At 47.0% G+C, this 22,354-nt stretch overlaps 1 protein-coding gene across 1 annotated transcript in view; it reads right to left on the bottom strand.

Moving 5' to 3' along the window:
• Nucleotides 1-22,354, bottom strand: part of LOC124775458 (probable multidrug resistance-associated protein lethal(2)03659) — a 263,350-nt gene that overhangs the window by 191,238 nt on the left and 49,758 nt on the right. Inside the window, exon 3 of the mRNA XM_047250291.1 lies at nucleotides 9,956-10,202. Within this exon, the coding sequence (XP_047106247.1) occupies nucleotides 9,956-10,202 (247 nt within the window). The remainder of the gene's footprint in view (nucleotides 1-9,955; nucleotides 10,203-22,354) is intronic.

The raw sequence follows: 22,354 nt of genomic DNA, 5'->3' as shown, positions 1-22,354 counted from the left end.
AAGCACGCAATTTGATTACAAGCCGTTTGTGAGGGAAGGTGTCGAAAGCTTACTGGAAATTTAGAAATACGGAATCAATTAGAAATCGCTTGTCTATAGCATTCAACACTTCATGCGATTAAAGAAATAGTTGTGTTTCGCAAGAACAATGTTTCCTAAATCCGTGTTGACTGTGCGTCAACAGAGCGTTGTCCTCGAGCTCAGTCACCATGTCCGAACACAATATATGTTGCATAATCCTGCTGCATATCGACGTTAACGATATGGGCCTGTAATTTAGTGGATTACTCCTACTACCTTTCTTGAATATTGGTGTGACCTGCGCAACTTTCCAGTGTCTGGGTACGGATCTTTCGTCAAGCGATCGGCTGTATATGACTTAACTGTGGAGCTGATGCATCAGCATACTCTGAAATGAACCTAACTGGTATACAGTCTGGACCAGAAAACTTGCTTTTATTAAGTGATTTAACTACTCCTCCGATGATATCAAAACTTATTCATGTTGGCAGTTGTTCTTGACTCGAATTCTGGAATATTTATTTCGTTTTCTTTGGTGAAGGAATTTCCGAAGGCTATGTTTGGTAACTTTGCTTTAGTAACACTTATCGATTGTATTTCCATTTCTATAACGCAAAGAGGGCACTGATTGTGTCTTGCCGCTAGCATACTTTACATACGACCAGAACCTCTCTAGATTTTCTTCCAGGTTTCGAGACAAGGTTTCGTTGGAAACTGTTACAACCATCTCGCATTGAAGTGTGCACTAAATTTCGAGTTTCTGCAAAAAATCGCCAATTTTGGAGATTTTGCATTCGATTAAATATGGCATGCTTTTTTCGATATTCCTGCAACAGTGTTCTGTTTTGTGTGCCACGGGGGATCACTTCCATCGTGTCTTAAATTAAACACATCAAAAAAAAAAAAATTTGCAACACTCTGGTTCCCAGAGCTCCAGAAGATAGATGTTGACTGCACATATTGTATCACGCACACAGTCCCTTTGACTGTTCAGAGGTGCCACTAAACCCGCTAAAAGATGTAAACAACCATGCAAGAGCAGCGCCTATTAGACGAGGTGGGTCCTACAGACGATCAGTTCGAGTCATTCCACCAGGAGGGATGTACACGGCTCGTGTTGTCTGTAGCTCAACCATGCCTACACGCTCAATACCGCGGTTCGTTCGCGTCCGCATTGTTACTTTGTGCGAGGAAGGGCTCTCAACAAGGGAAGTGTCCAGGCGTCTCGGAGTGAGCCAAAGCGGTAACATCCCCCAGGCCGTGGCTAAGTCAAGTCTCCGCAATATCCTTTCTTCCAGGAGTGCTAGTTCTGCAAGGTTCGCAGGAGAGCTTCTGTGAAGTTTGGAAAGTAGGAGAGAAGGTATTGGCGGAAGTAAAGCTGTGAGGACGGGGCGTGAGTCGCGTTGGGGTAGCTCGGATGGTAGAGCATTTGCCCGCGAAAGGCAAAGGTCCCGAGTTCGAGTCCCGGTCCGGCACACAGTTTTAATCTGCCAGGAAGTTGGAACAAAAGCGATGTTGTTCGGACATGGAGAAGATACAGAGAGACAGGAACTGTCGATGACATGCCTCTCTCAGGCCGCCCAAGGGCTACTACTGCAGTGGATGACCGCTACCTACAGATTATGGCTCGGAGGAACTCTAACAGCCACCATGTTGAATAATGCTTTTCGTGCAGCCATAGGACGTCGTGTTACGACTCAAACTGTGCGCAATAGGTTGCATGATGCGCACCTTCACTCCCGACGTCCATGGTGTGGTCCATCTTTGCAACCACGACACCATGCAGCGCGGTACAGGTGGACCCAACAACATGCCGAATGGACCGCCCAGGATCGGCATCACGTTCTCTCCTCCGATGAGTGTCACATATGCCTTCAATCAGACAATCGTCGGTGACGTGTTTGGAGGCAACCCGTTCAGGCTGAACGCCTTACACACACTGTCCAGCGAGTGCAGCAAGGTGGAGGTTCCCTCATGTTTTGGGGTGGCATTATGTGGGGTCGACGTTCGCTGCTGGTGGTCATGGAAGGCGCCGTAACGGCTTTACGATACGTTAATTCCATCCTCTGGACCGATAGTGCAACCATATCGGCGGCATATTGGCGAGGCATTCGTCTTCATTGACGACAATTCGCGCCCCCATCGTACACATCTTGTGAGTGATTTCCTTCAGGATAACGACATCGCTCTACTAGAGTGGCCAGCATATTCTCCAGATATGAACCCTATCGGACATGCCTGAGTTAGATTGAAAAGGGCTGTTTGTGGACAACCCACCAACCACTCTGATGGACCTACGCCGAATCGCCATTGAGGAGTGGGACAATCTGGACCAATAGTGCCTTGATGAACTTTTGGATATTATGTTGCGACGAATACAGGTATGCATCAATGCAAGAGGACGTGCTACTGGGTATTAGAGGTATCGGTGTGTACAGCAATCTGGACCACCACCTCTGAAGGTCTCGCTGTATGGTGGTGCAACATGCAACGTGTGCTTTTCATGAGCAATAAAAAGGGCGGAAATGATGTTTATGTTGACCTCTATTTCAATTTTCTGTACAGGTTCCGGAACTCTCGGAACCGAGGTGATGCAAAACTTTTTTTGATGTGTGTATTTGGTACAGCGCTCTGAATTGGTGCCGATACCGTCTCTCTGAATTCGAGACACATCTGGTCTACACATACACTGCTAATTTGGAAGGAGTGGAGACTGTCTCTCAGGAATCGAATTTTTATCTGCTTTTTTGAATAGGTATACTTTTCGTTTATTTTTGGAGAATTTGGGGGTTAAATGGTTCAAATGGCTCTGAGCTCTATGGGACTTAACATCTGTGGTCATCAGCCCCCTAGAACTTAGAACTACTTAAACCTAACTAACCTAAGGACATCACACACATCCATGCCCGAGGCAGGATTCAAACCTGCGACCGTAGCAGTCGCGTGGTTCCGGACTGAGCGCCTAGTACCGCTAGACCACCGCGGTCAGCGGGTTGGTTGGTTGGTTTGGGGGAAGAGACCAAACAGCTAGATCATCGGTCTCATCGGATTAGGGAAGGATGGAGAAGGAAGTCGGCCGTGCCCTTTCAAAGGAACCATCCCGGCATTTGCCTGGAGTGATTTAGGGAAATCGCGGAAAACCTAATTCAGGATGGCCGGACGCGGGATTGAACCGTCGTCCTCCCGAATCCGAGTCCAGTGTGCTAACCACTGCGCCACCTCGCTCGGTGGCACGCGGTCAGCGGGGGTTACAGTATTGAGTCTCGCGTCTCGCTACGAGAATCCTGTGTTTACTAATCTTTGTATCTGTTTTGATGCTCGTTATTATCTCAGGATTATTTGTTGCGAAGAGGTCAAGTGTGTTTTCACAACCGTTTACTATTCGAGCGGGTTCATGAACTAATTGCTCGAAATAATTTTCAGAGAATGCGTTTAGCACAATTTCTGATGATGTTTTATGTGTACCTCTGGATTTAAACGTTTATTTTTGCCTAGATATCGAGGGTACATTGAAGTCACCAACTATAATTGTGTGAGTTGGGTACGTGTTTCAAGTTAGACTCAAGTTTTCTTTGTACCATTCAGTAACTCAATAGTCTGAGTTGGGAGGTCAAGAAAAGGATTAATTTGTCATTTTAATCCGGTTGCCAAGAATGACCTCTACCCACGCTAACTCTCAGGAACTATCTACTTCAATTTCGCTACAAGGAACATTACTTCTAATAACAACAAACACGCCACCGCCAACTGTATTTAGCCTATCCTTTCTAAACACCGTTAGGTCCTCCACAAAAGTTTCGACTAAATTTCCCCGGCTTTAGCCAGTTTCAGTGCCTATAGCGACCTCACCATCAGTGCTTTCTATTAGCGCTTGGAGCACTGGTACTTTCCCAACAAAACTACAACAGTTTATAACTGCTACACCGATGGTTCCTGGATATAAGTTCTCCCAGTATTCAACCTGCACCTTTTCAGATTGAAACCCTTTATGTTTTTTCCCGAGACCCTCTAATCTAGAAAACCGCCCAGTCCACGCCACGAAGTCCTTGCTGCCCGTGAAGCCGCCTCCTGCGTGTATTGGACTCCTGACCTATTCAGCGGAACCACAAACCCCACCACCGTACGGCTCATGTCGAGGAAACTGCAGCCTACACTGTTGCAGAAATGTCTGAGCCTCTGAGTCAGACCCTCCACTCGACTGTGTACGAGGCGTGCAAGGGTAGGTGAAGTGTTTCTCTGTAGAAAAATGGCTCTGAGCACTATGGGACTTAACATCTATGGTCATCACTCCCCTAGAACTTAGAACTACTTAAACCTAACTAACCTAAGGACAACACACACATCCATGCCCGAGGCAGGATTCGAACCTGCGACCGTAGCTTTCTCTGTAGAAAAGTAATAACAACACAAATTTTGGTGAAACGTATGCTAGTCTCGCAAGTAGAGCAGGAGAACTTCAGTGAAGCCTGGAAGTTAGGAGATAATGTACTAGTAGAAATAAATCTATGAGCACTAGTCGTGAATCGTGCTCAGGTAGCTCAGTCGGTAGAGCACTCAGCCGCGAAAGACGAAAGTCCCGCTTTCGAGCTCCGGTCTGGCAAGCAGTCCCAGGAAGTTTCCTATCAGCGCCTTCTCCGCTGCAGGATGAAAACTTAATTCTCGAAACAAATTTTAGTATTGTTTTGAAGAATACCGAGACGCCAATAAGATGTAAGCTCTTAATGTAAAAAAGTGCAAAGGCCTGACGTTCAAAATCGGTTAAATGTGATGTTCTTTCATTAAATAATTAAGGACACAACTGTAAACTAATAATAAAAAGGCCTAATCAATTTTCTACCTATCAAAATGCAAGGGGGAAATACGAACGCCTTCATCCTGTTCCAATGACTGCATCATTACTGCGACTCCGACTACGTTGCCCCCATTGTCAACGGCTGTCCCTGCGTTTGTTAAACCTCCATTGGGCCCTCAGGACTGCCCTGACTCTTTCCCCGTGTCCATGATGGGGGGGACTGCTCCTCTCCTTCTGGTGCTCTCATGGTACCTCCCTCAGAAGAGCAACCCCCTAAATTAACAGGGCTATCGGACCCCGCCACCCCCCCTCCCTCCCTCCCCACCGGGCAGCCGGCCGCTGTGGCCGAGCGGTTCTAGGCGCTTCTCTCCAGAACCACGTGGCTGCTATGGTTGCAGGTTCGAATCCTGCCTTGGGGATGGATGTGTGTGATGTCCTTAGGTTATTTAGGCTTAAAGGTGGGCCTGTCCAGGATTTTGATTTCCATTATTCGCCGTTCCTTATGGAGAACAGGGCAGTCAGGCGAGCAGGGGTAGTGGCGCTTCCCACAGCTGACACAAGTGGGAGAAATCATACATGGAGTGCCCAAGTGCAGAGGACGACCGCAATCCCGGCAGGTGGTGCTGGAGGTACAGCGAGGTGGCCAAACCTCCAGCACCTGAAGCACCGTATAGGAAGAGGGACGTAAGGTTTCATGTTGCAACGGTAAACTACACCTTGACCTTTTCAGGTAACGAGTCATCCTCAAAATCCAAGATGAAGGCAATGGTATCAACCCTGTTATCTTTGGGTCCTCTATGCATGCACCGGACGAAATGAACACCCCATGGCTCCAGGCTGGCACGTAGCTCCTCATGCGACTGCGAAAGGAGGTCATGATGGAAAATAATACCCTGGTCCATGTTAAGGCTTCTATGGGGCTTAATCAAGACGGGGACTTCACCCAGCTTGTCACAGGCGAGCAGCGCCCACAACTGGGCTGGGGAGGCCACCTGTATCAAAACCGACCAGCTACACATTTTTGACAACGCTGCCACTTCCCCAAACCTATCTTCAAGATGGTCAACAAAAAACTGGGGCTTCGTTCCCTGAAAGGTCTGACGAGACCTGATCGCCTGACAGTCCTCCCAAGGTGTAGCCAGGGAGGGGAGCGATCGGGAATCATAGGTAGCATAATCTAAGTCATTTCTGACACGCTTAGAGACTGCTGGGGCCTAGCGACCACCAGCTTGATTCGATTAAAAGCCCATTTCATTGCGGGTCATCCACCCTGATGCCACCCACTCCGACCAGAGGCTCTCCCCACGGGCGCCACCCAGCCTCAGCAAGGGCCACCTGGCGGGATGGCCATTGCTGGAACCCTTGTGCCCCAGAAGGATGGGTACCTACTCCTTGACATATGCAGAAAGGTCTCAGCTCTGGCATCAGCAGTGCGATCCCTGTGTTGTCAGGGGGCTACCACCATGAGGATACATGACAACCCCACCACGAAGGACTGGCAACCGCTCTGGATTTCGGGTGCTGAAATGGTCCAGAATTGTGGTGGGCGCGAAGTATGGTACAGCGCAGGAGACAAGAAGGAGGCAACCCATAAGGCGTTGAGGGCAAAGCCCGCTACATGACAATAAGTAGCATGCAGGATCTTGGTTGCATGATGGACAAACAAAAAACACCACGTAAGGCGTCCTTCCCCAAATGGCACGGACTAGAAACAGAAATTTGAAAAAAGATGGAGGTCAAACCCGAGGGGACCATCATATACATGCTGAAACGTAAGAGACTCCTTTTAGTCGCCTCTTACGACAGGCAGGAATACCTCAGGCTTATTCTTACCCCCGGACGCGCAGCAAAAAGTAAATCAATTAAAACTTCATAAATGATGTGTCATCTTTTTCAAGCATCTCAGCGTTTATGAGGTCATATCACTTGAACTATATGTCGTGCAATGATTTATTTTTGTAGGTACATTTAGCGATATATGTGAATACTATCTGCAACAAATGATTCTAACAGAGTTGGTAGCATAGAATAAATAAACAAAAGTCATGCTTGATGCGGCAGTTTTTCGATGCTTCTCATTGTTTATGACGCCATATTTCCTAAACTATATGTGGTACCGTGATATAATATTGTAGGTGCATTTAGTGGCCTATGCGAATACCGTCTGCGAAATTTATTGATAACAGAGTTAGTAGCACAGAAATAACAAATTTAAACATCATGCATGATGCAGAAGTTTTCCAGGCAAATCATTATTTATGGCGTCATATCTCCTGAACTATGATAGGTAGGTGATTCTTACCCAAACGATGGTTGTTGCCTGATAGTAAGGTTATGTGTGCCAAGTTTGTTTGAAATCGCTCAAGTGTTTTAGGAGGAGATGTGGAAAAGACATTTTTGTAATATGTACAGATACAGTGTGTCCCAGAAATGTTACAACATAATTTAGGAATTGAAGAGAGCGCCTTGAGAAACAAATCAAAGATAGGAACCCGTATCTGGAAACATCATCCAACTACATGTATTGGAACTTATGCTGGTTTACCTTCATGGGCATATATTTTATTTTTCTCTGTTTATTTTTATCGATCAATTCATGTAAGTAGTTTTCGGCAAAGATTAAAATGCGGTAAGCCCAAAGCAATCAAGCCTGTGGAGCTAGTGAGAAAAGATGAAGTGCGTTAATTTTCATATGTTTGTACAAACTCGTATAGGATATTTCATCAGTCTTGTACTGTCTGCCTTTTCCCGTACATGATAGACAAAGGATGTAGATTTCTGTTTAGTGCACTAATAATGTGAAATATATTAATTATTATGGAACAAAATCAACTACACTTACTAGTACCTTATTTCACGTGATCTATCTGCTTTATCAGTATCTGTAACACTTTGGAGAAGCAAGAGATTAAAGCCGAGCAAGCTAGAAGCTGTAACCTTGGTTGAAAGAAGAAGATTAGGTAACCACTTCATGGTTCAAAGAACTGTAATCTAAAGCCTGACATTCTGGAGTGTGTGCACTGTGCATATAATAGCTAAGATACACGCTCCCGAGTAAACTCACTATTTTTGCACCTCTTGTGCGGCGCCAGCAAATTTCCTTCGTAATTATTATTCTTAAAATTAGTACTTAATCAGTAGAGACGCTACAGAGCGTCGAAGTTAAAGGGGCCAGCGCCTGCCAGTAGGCCATCCCTTCGGCAGCAAATGAGACTTTGTACGCTGGCGCACTGCAGCCGAAACAACTCGCTGTGTTCGCCACTGGAGAAGTTGGAGCTAGCTGCTACGTGGAAAAGGCTTGTCTCCTATCAATTCGATGCTCTGTTCCGTTGATGAATGACAGTTTCAGACACGGATTTCCATATGCAGTTTATTTTTCTCTTGAATCCTCTAAGCGCCGGCCGCTGTGACCGAGCTGTTCTAGGCGATCCAGTCCGGAACCGCGCTGCTGCTACGGTCGCAGGTTAGAATCCTGCCTCGGACATGGATGTGTGTGATGTTCTTAAGTTAGTTAGGTTTAAGTAGTTCTAAGTTATAGGGGACTGATGACCTCAGATGTTAAGTCTCACAGTTCTCAGAGCCATTTGAACCATTCGAATCCTCTAAATTCCCCACTATTTTCGGGTTCGTAGGAGCAACCTGTGTCCTAAACAGTCATTCACGAAGGCAACAGAGCATCGCATTCATAGAAGACAAGGTCTGTGTACGCAGCAGCTAGGTCCATCCTCTCCATTGGCGATCGTGGCAATCAGTTCCTATCACTGGACAACGAACAGGATTGCGAGATGTTCCGCCTACGGCCCGTGAGCGTAAGAAGTCACGTTTACTGCCGAAAGGCTGGCCTAGTGGCGGACACCGGTGCCTTTAGCGTCGTTGGATGATGTTTCCAGTGCCGGCGCTGTGGCTGAGCAGTTCCAGGCGCTCCAGTCCGGAACCGCGCTGCTGCTACGGTCGCAGGTTCGAATCCTGCCTCAATCATGGATGTGTGTGATGTCCTTAGGTTAGTTAGGTTTAAGTAGAATGAGATTTTCACTCTGCAGCGGAGTGTGCGCTGATATGAAACTTCCTGGCAGATTAAAACTGTGTGCCGGACCGAGACTCGAACTCGGGACCTTTGCTTTTCGCGGGCAAGTGCTCTATGAACTGAGCTACCCAAGCACGACTCACGCCCCGTCCTCACAGCTTTAATTCCGCCAGTACCTCGCCTCCTACCTTGCCCGCGAGAGGCAAAGGTCCCGAGTTCGAGTCTCGGTCCGGCACACAGTTTTAATCTGCCAGGAAGTTTCATAGGTTTAAGTAGTTGTACGTCTAGGGGACTAATGACCTCAGATGTTAAGTCTCATAGTGCTTAGAGCCATTTGACCATTTATTGTTTCCAGACAAGAAAGAGTTCCTATCCTCGATTTGTTCCTCAAGACACCCTCTACAGCCCCTCAAAGTTGTCGCAACTTATCTGGCACACCCTAGACATAACTGTTCGATGTGTGCCATTTTTTGATCACTTTGTATACAGTTGAAGAAACGATACCATCACCCTGTGGCGGCTGGCGCATCAATTCAAAAGCTCGTAGCCACAGGACACTGATACTTCTTGCACCAGGAAGTAGTTCCAGAGTCAAGACTTCAGTTGGCGGAAACTGTACAACCTTTCACTAGATAATGTTTACAATGAGAAAGAAACTGTTGCTCACTTGGAAGCAGGATGTGAAAGTCAGACTTCCTTTTTGAGACTGATCGGCAGCTAATAGCTATAGCAGCAATCGCCTCTCCCCTGCGTCCCGCCCTCTACACTTCGCCGCTGCCTCCTGGACATGCAGTCTCTGCAGGAAACGGCACAGTTAGCCAACAGCTTCGCAGAACTTCGCACGCTCCAGTTACGAGGTATTTCATTCTTTTGCAGTTATGCGGAATTTACCCCTTGTTTGTTTGACCTGCGTGGTATCCTTTGAGCTCCTTTTCCATCGTAAAGATTTGAAAATGCGTCATCCCGTTGTAGCAACAAGTTCCCTGAGCCAAGCAGACCAAGTGACCGAAAGCCGGAAAATCGCAAAATTCAGTTCTGCAGTATTGTTCCCTCAATGAAGGTATGAGAGAAAGTTCACTAGAGGAATGCGTTAGAAGAGCTCAGTGTTGGTTGCATACTCTGTGGAGGCACCGTCATGACAGTGATGTAGACGACGCCGGCAAAGGCCGCCCAGGACACGGAGCGGTACAAGCAGTAGGTGACGAGGCCCAGCTGCAGGAACGAGATCCACAGCCAGTTGGCGTACGTGGACGCCACATCGAAGCGCGCCACGTCGTTGGACATGAGGCTGATCACTTGCCCGGTCGCCGTCACGTCCATAGACTGCTTGTTGATGCGGAGCACCTGCGGCACATTGCAGACCCGCTGTCAGTTTCTTAAGGGCTCTTAGTAACTGGTTATGAAAGTTTAAGTGATCCCAATTACACTGAAGCGCCAAAGAAACTAGTATAGGCATGCGTATTCAAATACAAATCTGTTTGGTGGCTGCAAGTCTGTTGTTTAACAGAGAGGTGTTTACTGTTGTGTTTTTCTAAAATTACGGGTAACTTTTGTTAGTGAATGTTTTCAGACACTACTGCGTGTTGAATTTTATTAATTTTTGGATTATCTACGTTTAAAAAAAAATCTATATGAAGAGTATAAGTCCCCTTAAGCTCAATGAATCGTTCCGCCCCTTGACTTCCAGCCCCGCTACACCGGGAATCCTAACGATTTTCGCCTGTTATCGACAGTGATATCCCGAGAATTTCAAGACTTTCCAGTATTATTTAATTTTACGTCCGAAGTCGCAAAACGAATGACAAAAGAAATATTTTTCTGTGATGTAATTACAAACTGTTGATTTTGTGGTGTCACCGCCAGATACCACACTTGCTAGGTGGTAGCTTTAAATCGGCCGCGGTCCATTAGTACATGTCGAACCCGCGTGTCGCCACTGTCAGTGATCGCAGACCGAGCGCCACCACACGGCAGGTCTCGAGAGACTTACTAGCACTCGCCCCAGTTGTACGGACGACTTAGCTAGCGATGCAACACTGACGAAGCCTCTTTATTTGCAGAGAAGATAGTTAGAATAGCCTTCAGCTAAGTCAATGGCTACGACCTAGCAAGGCGCCATAGTAATTGATAGTTATCGTATGAAGCATGTCTCTTCAAGAACGATGTATACAAATGATGGATTAAAGTTAAGTATTCCAGCAGCTACGTACTTTTCTTTATAGCATTCATTCCGTATCCTGTTTCAGACCTCACGCCATCCTGCGTGAGCTTATAGCGTGCATTTCGGCCTTCTCTAGCTATACAACAGATTTTATAGTTTCCTTCCCCGCATCTTGCCAAATCTCATGATTCCAGGTCAATGGGAAGTACCTTATACTTTTAATAAGGAGTTTTCAACTATCAAAATACACTCCTGGAAATGGAAAAAAGAACACATTGACACCGGTGTGTCAGACCCACCATACTTGCTCCGGACACTGCGAGAGGGCTGTACAAGCAATGATCACACGCACGGCACAGCGGACACACCAGGAACCGCGGTGTTGGCCGTCGAATGGCGCTAGCTGCGCAGCATTTGTGCACCGCCGCCGTCAGTGTCAGCCAGTTTGCCGTAGCATACGGAGCTCCATCGCAGTCTTTAACACTGGTAGCATGCCGCGACAGCGTGGACGTGAACCGTATGTGCAGTTGACGGACTTTAAGCGAGGGCGTATAGTGAGCATGCGGGAGGCCGGGTGGACGTACCGCCGAATTGCTCAACACGTGGGGCGTGAGGTCTCCACAGTACATCGATGTTGTCGCCAGTGGTCGGCGGAAGGTGCACGTGCCCGTCGACCTGGGACCGGACCGCAGCGACGCACGGATGCACGCCAAGACCGTAGGATCCTACTCAGTGCCGTAGGGGACCGCACCGCCACTTCCCAGCAAATTAGGGACACTGTTGCTCCTGGGGTATCGGCGAGGACCATTCGCAACCGTCTCCATGAAGATGGGCTACGGTCCCGCACACCGTTAGGCCGTCTTCCGCTCACGCCCCAACATCGTGCAGCCCGCCTCCAGTGGTGTCGCGACAGGCGTGAATGGAGGGACGAATGGAGACGTGTCGTCTTCAGCGATGAGAGTCGCTTCTGCCTTGGTGCCAATGATGGTCGTATGCGTGTTTGGCGCCGTGCAGGTGAGCGCCACAATCAGGACTGCATACGACCGAGGCACACAGGGCCAACACCCGGCATCATGGTGTGGGGAGCGATCTCCTACACTGGCCGTACACCACTGGTGATCGTCGAGGGGACACTGAATAGTGCACGGTACATCCAAACCGTCATCGAACCCATCGTTCTACCATTCCTAGACCGGCAAGGGAACTTGCTGTTCCAACAGGACAATGCACGTCCGCATGTATCCCATGCCACCCAACGTGCTCTAGAAGGTGTAAGTCAACTACCCTGGCCAGCAAGATCTCCGGATCTGTCCCCCATTGAGCATGTTTGGGACTGGATGAAGCGTCGTCTCACGCGGTCTGAACGTTCAGCACGAACGCTGGTCCAACTGAGGCGCCAGGTGGAAATGGCATGGCAAGCCGTTCCACAGGACTACATCCAGCATCTCTAAGATCGTCTCCATGGGAGAATAGCAGCCTGCATTGCTGCGAAAGGTGGACATACACTGTACTAGTGCCGACATTGTGCATGCTCTGTTGCCTGTGTCTATGTGCCTGTGGTTCTGTCAGTGTGATCATGTGATGTATCTGACCCCAGGAATGTGTCAATAAAGTTTCCCCTTCCTGGGACAATGAATTCACGGTGTTCTTATTTCAATTTCCTGGAGTGTATGTGACATAAATCGCCATATCTTTTGATTACAATGACTTAGAAGATAACCTTTTTTACGCAACCAAGGGGCCATAGACCTTAGTACGTGACATAAATTTTAACTTGACACGTCTACTCCTTCTTAAGTAAAAAGTGTCTTAACAGATGGACAGACAGTTGGATAACAAATGACAGTTTTTTTGTGTGATATAGTTTTTTAGCAGGCGTCACAGGCGGGATTAGATACATGATGAAGTTAGCGGTGCATAAAAAAGGTTATTTGGTAAATACTGCCACAAGGCAGGTGGATTTGATAGAGGCAAAATGAGTTACATATTAAACAGTGTGATAATTTATTATGCCTTTCTTAGAGTTACATGGTTCTTTAAGCTCTGATTTATAACTATGGAATGAATTTCCGTATTATACTCTAAGAATATATGAACGCATGTGTGGTGCACATCACACATTGAACCATACAACGGCGCTGATTCAGGAGATGAATGTAGAAGTCACAGACATGGAGTACATTATTATACACACTAGAGATCCAAGGTGATGGCACAAGTAGTCACCTGATCATGGCGTCATATATTCTTGTAGATGTAATCCAATTATAGCGCACTATGGTGCTGGGTGATTATTAGTGCTATATATACGCTTGAAAATTTTAGTTTGTTTGACCCAACTCTGGTGGAAATATATTATGTAGATTTCTTACCAACTCTGTCCTTCACATTGTTTTGAGATATGAATGCACCGTAACTTTCGTATCACGACGTAAAATTCAAGTAAATCATTTAACTTTTTTGTGTCTCGAGGACAGTCACAAATATTATACTGAAATTACTTTTGAGCAGGGAGTGGAAATAACAACAAAGTGAAACAACTTGTTCATCTTATTCACTTGGATCAGAAGTGCACTAAACACCATCTAGACATGACATATGTCTAGTGCTCCGTTACTTTACAGAAACACTACAAAAGATATGTTGCCTGTTTATAACTGGAAATACTGCTTACAAATTGGTGTATCCCACTGCCCTGCCTCTGAGAGAAGCATCACAGATTGGGAAAGCTCGCAGACACTTTAAAAAATATACAGATTTTTGGTCAGAAAGCCCTGGATCTTTCGTTAAGATTGCAGGTTGTGACAAGTCTTGCACTCAATTTAGTAAACTGGTGACTATCTCGTATCCTTTTCATGAGTTTTTGTGTGCAAATCTCACTTGCAGAATCTCTCTTGTCTTTCTTCACATTGAGTTAGATTCAGAGCAGGCGGTGATCTGACTTTCTCTGGAACAGGCATCTGTAACCTCATGCGCATACTAGATGCGTTGTTTTAATACTTATTTCCTGATTTTCAGGAGATTTGTAACGTATTTCCCCGTGAATCTGATATGTGGCTATTAATGGTGTGTCAGATGCTCTTACTCGATGTTTGCCCCATCGCTACTCTCTCAGAAAGTGAATAGTTTGTCTACTGGTAACGTCTTTGATACTCTCACTCACTGAGAATTCGTTGCAGGTTCGTATAGTTGTTACCAGGTTTGTTCAACGAAGGTACAGAACTTCGAACATTTAGTCAATCAGCAGCAAGTTCCTCTGGTAGATGCTGCAATAGAGGTGTGGATTATACAGTGTTCCTTGGTGAGATTATCATAAGTGCTGCCACTATACATGACTCAACTGGATACTTCTATCCCGCAGCACATTTTTCAAATTCAATGACCACTGTAACCTCTTTGTCTGGTGCTACCCCACACTCACAGGTCTTTTAGACTTCCAGGTTGTGTTTTATTTGCTCCCGAATGGTAGCTATTCAATGTCCTCAGTACGTTGCAAGCGTCTGTCTATGGTGAGAACTGTGCATAGCCATGAGTGTTTTATGTTGGAGCTAGGTGATGTCAGTAACCGAAGGAGCTGAAGTGTACTGGGGTTTAGAGAGACATCATATCGAAGATTTACACCGCATACAGGGAAAATACCTCTGCTAGTGTTTTTGCTTATAAAATAACATTCCGATTCGACCAGTGGATAGTTCTAACATTAGTGTCTCAATACTTTTGATCATTTATTGTTTACGCAATTTACATATTAAAAAAATAGATGCAGTTGATGGATACTTTTCCTGAGTTACACAGAGGCACGATGTAAGGAGAAGGCAGCGTGCGACTGCCATCTGTGTGAGATATCAGAGACGTACCATCAAGGCTACTGGCTTCGACGCCGGCGGCAGCGCTCTCTCTCTCTCTCTCTCTCTCTCTCTCTCTCTCACTCAATCTCTCTCTCTCCCCTTCTCTCTGAGAGTGTGTGTGTGTGTGTGTCGCCCAGTGGCAGTAAGTTGAAGTAAATGACATCTGCCAGAGGCGCGCCACATCACGTTTAAAGAGCAGCACGCGTGATGCTACGTCTGTGGTATGTGTGTATCAAGTTTAGGGCAGTTTCATGGTGCTGAAGAAATGTCGCAATTACGATCGTGCACACAGCAGGTGATACTTGTCAAGTAGAGAGACGCATGCTGCTGTCATCGACAAATAAAGCACACTGATTATTTCCTACTTCACTTCTGTGTGAGCTTTGATGGTTGATCCGGTATGAAGTGACAATTCGGCTTTGGTAGCGGTAATGGCGCTGTTACGCACACTTTCTTGTCGAATGTTTATGGCGTGATACTGAACATAACATCATCATTCTTCGATGATCAGACCATGGCTTCCATCACAGCCAATTCACAGGGTGACGGTTGTGGTGTAGAAATGCAGTTCTCAACCATAGTTCTTACTGGTCTCGGTGGCCGAGGTCAATCGGCTCTCAGCCCTGTTGTGAAGCGCTTGTGTGCGGGGCTCGGCGCAGTGCGCCAGGAGCGGGTCGTTGTTTACTCGCGCGAGTAGCGGAATAGTAGTTTCAACAGATCACCTCGAACGATGATGGCGCTTTCGCACCAGTGATCTCTATACAACCTGAATGTAGAAGTCTGGTCTCTGAGTATAGAACTGCAGCGTGTCTACAAATACACGTGCTTTGCATCGTCCCCCATATTGTAGTTTGGCAAACAAATTTCCATCGTTCTGCACGTGACAAAGAATTGCAGACTGATTTTTTTGTTTTGAAATTTATGTCAACGTATGATGTAATAGGCTGATGAGGGAGCGGAATTGAAAAGTATTTTCTTTTCGTGTTCTACTGACATTTCCTAGCACCCATGTTGTAGTTTGGCAAGAAACGAAATATGAGCATCTATGGCTGGCACGATCAGATAGCTGAAGTTCAACATCCAGCTAGTATAGAGATCACTGCTCCACACCGAAAGACCACGATAAAATTATAGTTCCATGCCCAGTACACACGACCTAAGGTACAGGAAGTAGTGTGTTTCCTGCGTGAAGTAATGTACGCCCATCCACTCTATAGGAACTCCTCAGTATACTTCCCTCGATCATCTCCAACATGGCTTACCTCAAATTTGTCGATGAAGCAGCTCGCAAACGGCTTATTCGCCGTTCCACTGATAGATATCGTTTCCGTCACTCTGACGGAAATGTTGGAGTAGTGACTGTCAACCATGCAGAACTCGGGATTCGGACCATACGAATCTCTGAGCTGCCTATTGAAGTTCCAGGCACGGTTGTTATGGACGCGCGGTTCTAGGCGCTTCAGTCTGGAACTGCGCGACCGCTACGGTCGCAGGTTCGAATCCTGCCTCGGGCATGGATGTGTGTGACGTCCTTAGGTTAGTTAGGTTTAAGTAGTTCTAAGTTCTAGGGGACTGATGACCTCTGAAGTTAAGTTCCATAGTGCTCAGAGCCATTTGAACCATTTTTTTTTTTTTTGTTATGGACGCGCTGCAGTCTTACAAGGAGGTACTAAGCCACACTGGGGAAAAGTGGCACACCTTTGAGATGCATCCTGTCTTGAACAGAGTGCGTCAAATCTGAATCGAACTGTGCAAACACATCCCATCGTACGTGACCATTGGTGGTAGTCGAGTTATCGTCATTTATTATGATCAACCACAGACTTACTCCGGGTGTGGGCAGAAGGGGCATTTTGAGTCAATGCCTGCAGAGATGTCTTGTTCAGATACCTCGTGCTAACAAGACATCTACTCGGCAGCCTTTTTTTTTACTAAGAGGTGGAGCCGCTCCACGCCCACACCGGCATGCCCACCAACACAAAAGGTCTACTGCCATATCTGCATAATGGTTAGTTTTCATTCAAGTGAGGTCTCAGAGGATGTGGGTACTGCGATGTTAGCGTACGTCTGGTTAATCTTAACCATTAATACGCGCTCATCTGGAGACACTCGGCAACCAGCACTCTGGCTGTTACATACGTTGACAGAGTGAGGAACTCTATGAACGTGGATGCTGTCCTATTCCAGTTACCAACCCCTATGCTCTGGTTTCTGCTCCCACGATGCCACGGCCTGCGTCGGAACCGTTGACGTGCTAGAAAACAGCGATCACGTCTTCACTTCATCCACATGAAGAAGGAGAGCACCTGAAGGTCGATTCAAGCTCGGACACAGAGATGTGGAAGGTGCCTATTGTTCGTTGTGATTCATAGGACGCAGACACGCGTTCCACGAGGAGAAGTTGCCCATACGACGAAAGAAGAGGGGGCTACCTGCAGGAAATGCTTCGCAGGACAGTGACATGTTGCAGGAAGATGAGGAAAATCCTTCTGTGCCCTGGGCTAGGACCCTGCTCCAGAGCTTTCTGTTTCGCCGTTGGCACCGACCGCCCGTGAAAAAAGACAGTTTGACGATGCTCAACCCACTGACGAGCTCCCTGGTGAAGTTTTGGTTAAGACACCAGATGAAAGTCATCCATCACTTAACGTACCGCACCTCCAACTTGGTGATTGGGCGTCTGAGGTGGAGATGGAAAGAATGATGTTATACTTGAGCGATGCCCATGGTCGGCAGATCACTGGATTGGCATCTTGTCTCAGCCAAACATTAATATACGTGTTGTCGGTGACAGGGGTGATCAGACAGGTGACGTGGTGCTGACTAGCTTAAATAACTGCAGGACACGCCATCGTACTTCCCAATGACCTATGTGTATTGGATAGGTACAGGCAATGTCAACGGCATTAGTTCCACGATCAAAACCCAGCTGTTAAAGGACACGATTCAGGCAATGGACACAGATATCGTGCTTCTTCAAGTGGTAGAGCCGGATCTTTGCCTGGATGTTAACGGATACTCATCTTACGTCAATCCAACTACCAAAGGTGGCTGTGGTATGGCCATACTAACATGCGATGGCATATAAGCAACAGATATTCAGTATTTGCTACCAGCGCAGGGCGTTGTGCTCACCAGCAGTGCAGTCCACCTTGTGCATCTGTACGCCCTATCTGGTAAGGCGAATCGTCGAGGGCGAACAGTCTATTACTCTACTGAGGTAGTACCATTGTTTCAACGTGCTACAGCGCACTTAGAGGTGAGTGAGGACTTAAACAACGTCTTGTGCCCTTAGGATCAGATCCCTCACAATGTCCAGTGTCCGACCTTTCATGTGATGGTCAGGAACCTAGCTTTGCACGATACGTGGCCAATAATTCACGGTGAAGGACTCGGATGTGCATACTTCACCAGCCACTCGGCCAGCAGGTTAGGCAGGATTTACGTTTTCCTAAGTCTTCGAGCAGAGACTGTTGGTGCCAAGCTGTAGTCCACTGCGTTCACTAACCATCAGGTCTTCATCTGCGCTGTGACCTTGTCATGACAACAAATGTGCCGTAGAAGAAGACATTGGCCTCTTAACATCGACTTTCTCTGGGATTAAGCTTGCCATCTAGCCATCACTGATATCAGGCACAAATTTGAACGACGTCATACCTTGATTCCGCGGTATGAGGGTGGACACATTGCGCAAACCCAGCTATTCGCCACATGCTCATGGTATATGGACGAGACAGAGCACTTTGGCAACGATCAACCTCTGAATTTTGCTACACGGACTTGAGGGAACTAGTGTCACAACCACTATCGCAAGACAGCCAAATAGCTGTCCACTGGACACAGGCATCACTCCAGCAGATGATAGCTGGCAGATTGGATGGCACATAGGTTCGAGAAAGTCTGTAAAATTCCATCCCAGATGAATGTGCTGCTCTCTATCACAGAGAAGGGAGACATCGGAAGAAGCGACCCATCACAGGCAGTTGTTGTGGACGGGCAAGATGCACGGACACACACCACCATCTGCCGTCTCCTCACAGATTATTAACGCACTCTCGATCTTGCCTGTCAGTGGACTGACAGCGATATTGAGAACGTCCTAGACGACTTGCCGCCTTTCGGTAGGGCACAAGAAGACAACACATTTTTGGAGGCCATCATGCTTGAAGAATTACGTAAGGCCAGGTCGCGCGACGCGAGAAGCAAATCCCCTGGATCTGATAGTCTTCCGCTTGCATTTTAAGCACAATTACTTAGGTGATGGAGGAAGTTTGGCGGCATATGTAAACTCCTGGATCCGGATGTTCGCGTCCCCCCCTCCCCCCCCCCTCTCCCAATTGCGAAATTTCTGAGGACGTGGTAATCCATGTGCCAAAACCAAACGGAAGGTGCAGACCGCAAGACTTCTGGTTGTTGACGTTAGTGAATTCGGATTACAAGCTGTTCGCACGCTTGCTTCGTGCTCGCCTCCTTGCTACTATCAAGGATGCCAGTCACGCCGACCAAACATGTCTGGGGGTGGCAGTAACATACACACGGCATTAAGCTCTTACAGAGGCCTGGTGGCGCTCATTCCGGCGTGTCTTTTAGGGCGACCTCATGACTGTTGACCTGGAGCAGGCGTTTGTCCCATTTGACTCAGTTCCTTGCAGGCTGCCTTAGAGAAGATGGGTTTGTCCCCAGTATCAGCTGGTGTGGTTCTCCATCTCATCCACAGGGCCCCTTCCAGTGTTATGGTCAATGGTTTCTGTTCGCCACCATTCACTAAAGAGCGCTTGGTGCGACAAGGCTGCCCTCTGCCAGCCTTTCTCCTTGCCGTCGCCCACGAGCCTGCGCTTCATAGTTTACTTCAGCGTTTGGAAGACATTCGCCTTTGCAGCTTGCATTTTAAATGTTGTGGCTACACAGATGATGTAGTTTTCTTGGTGAGGTCGGCAGAAGACACATGTACAGCGATCGCGCAGTTTCAGCGCTATGGCGAGGTAGCTGGCACCGTATCAACCTCGAGAAGTCGCACTGTACGGAAGTGGGCAGATGACTATCAGTACACCGGTGCCCATTACGAACGTCCTGGTGATGAAATGTTTCGGAGTGACCTTCCTTGGGAAATGCGGCATACAGCAGCAACTACGTGTCACAGACTGCTTAAGATGATCCACCCACCAGTTGGTTTTCACACCTATTGAATGCTTGATTGATCACACGGGTACATTTTGTGAACATCTATCTCACCCAAAACTTAATCATTACACACACGTTCTCGCACTGCCCGATACAGTGGCTGTGAAGTTCCAGGTGGCCTTCGGTTATTTCTTCAGCGATGGTAGGGTGTTCAAGACTCGTTCTGAGACACTGATGTTGTTCACAGATGCGAGAGGTATTGGAATGATAGATATGGAAAACAGGGCACGTGCTCTCCTTCTGTAGACGATGCATCACCTACATGCTTTGGGAACTAAAACTCACAGGTAAGCTGATTGAGGAGATGGTGCTTAAGTCCCTGCAGCCGCCTTTCTATTGGACATATCTCGCCACCACTCCGTCACTTTAGAACCTATATCGTTAGCATGAGTTATCTGTTGGATGTCCTGCCGATTACATGGGCGCCTAGAACCAAGGGCTTCAACCGTAAATTTCAACGGACGCTGCTTGCTAAAGTGATTGACTGCCGACAACCGGCAGTTGGAGTAACATACACTCGCCTTTCCTTCCCATTGCGGTTAGGGTTCTGGGGTATATGATAAAGACTGAAAAATTCCCCACCTGACGAGGTTTATACACTATAAATTTTTTTCAAGTATCCTCTTTGCTCCAGATGCGCCGCTGTCGACACCTGCATGTACTGTTTCGTTTGCGATAGGGCTGTCGATTGTTGGATCTTCACACATTGCATGTTGGCACTGTTGCTGCGACGGATGCCTCAGTCCATAGAACGCACCGAAATGATCCACCCTGACGTCAGTTGCTACCCTGCTACTCGACATAACGCCACACCGGGGGTTAAAGGCATGGCGTTGTCACACTTTTTTTGGCGACGGCGTTGCTGAGTTGTTAGATTTTTGAACTGTTTAACGAGCAACACACCGCTTTATGGCGCAAGGTGCCACGTTGTTTGCTCTTTGTAAATTACTTGGGGTCATTGTTTGCTTCCCTCCCCCCCCCCCCCCTCAGAACATTGGGGTTTACAGGATGAGAGAAGAGACTGAAGATGGAGCATAGGATGGATTGATGAAAGATATAACGGCAGTTATACAGTGTTTAACCCTCGATGAGCAAGAAGACTACTCCGACATTCTGCCTTTTTTTCGAAATGATCGGAGACGTATTCTACATATGTTCATGTGCAGAGCCTGAAGTGGTGGCAAACACCTGTCCTAGATGGCTTTAAGGTTGAAAGTGGCAGTGGCAGAAGATATTGTTTTTGTTTGTCGGTTAAATAGGTTTTTGGGGGTAGTATGGCTGTTAGGGGGCAATGCCTTAAGTGGAAGAGGTCTAGAGGGAGGGAATACAAAACAGGTCGGTAGAGCACTTGGCTGTGAAAACCACAGGTCCTGGGAATGGAAAAAATGTCAGTGAGAGCATTCCCTGCGGAACATAAGGTTCCAAGTTCGAGCCGTGATCTGGCACATACAGGGTGACAATTACTGATCTATATGAAAAAATCATCGTAACTTCTGAACGGTTTATGTTAGGACGTTCAAACTGCACGGTCGGCCGCGAAACATGATGGGAATTAGTATGCGTATTGGTTTAGCGGCGCCCACTTTCATTTGGATGGGTTCGTCAATGAGCAAAATTGGTGCATTTAGGAGACTGAGAATCCCCATTTCGCGATCGAGAAGTCTCTTCACACTGACCGGGCGAAAGAAATTCTCTGTAGAAGGAGTAGAAGTAATAATACTTACATACCGTTTCTCCACGATGGGTGTGAAACCCCAAGAACTTTAAGTTGTTCATTTATTTGTTTGCTCATTACAACATGCTCTATTCCACTTTTTGTAATATTACAATGTGTTTCGTATGTCTATGTGGAATGTAGTGTAATGTTTGTGATGGATGATGATGATGATGATGATGAGAGAAGGGAGAGGATGAAACCTGCTCCAGGTTCAAAGCTGATTCCTCGCGAATAGCACCAAATGGGCTGCCAAGCTTGACCTCCCAATTCAACGAATAGATCACCTTCAACTGTGTCACAAGTCCTCACTTTATGAGACACTGCGGAGAGGTTTGGTATTCAAACAAAGACATTGGCGAGAAAGTCTAGTGATCAGGAACTTTACACCATAACCTCTCCTCCCTTTGACGATCAAATACTGGCAGTGAAAACTTTTTCCATCACCAGGATTCGAACGGGCTTGCCATGAGTCGAACGCCAGTGCACAAAAATGCATTAACAACCTTTTTTTATTATTTCACAAGTGAGCGCCTCTTGGGTACACCAAGATCTGGTGACGCACTGAGCTGTCATCCATACAAGGAATAAACTTATGGTTCACAAAAAACTTAAA

This window comes from Schistocerca piceifrons, chromosome 2 (genome assembly GCF_021461385.2).
Source record: "Schistocerca piceifrons isolate TAMUIC-IGC-003096 chromosome 2, iqSchPice1.1, whole genome shotgun sequence".
Lineage (NCBI taxonomy): Eukaryota > Metazoa > Arthropoda > Insecta > Orthoptera > Acrididae > Schistocerca > Schistocerca piceifrons.
Note: the sequence above shows the minus strand (reverse complement) of the source record. Positions and strands in the feature narration are given on the sequence as shown.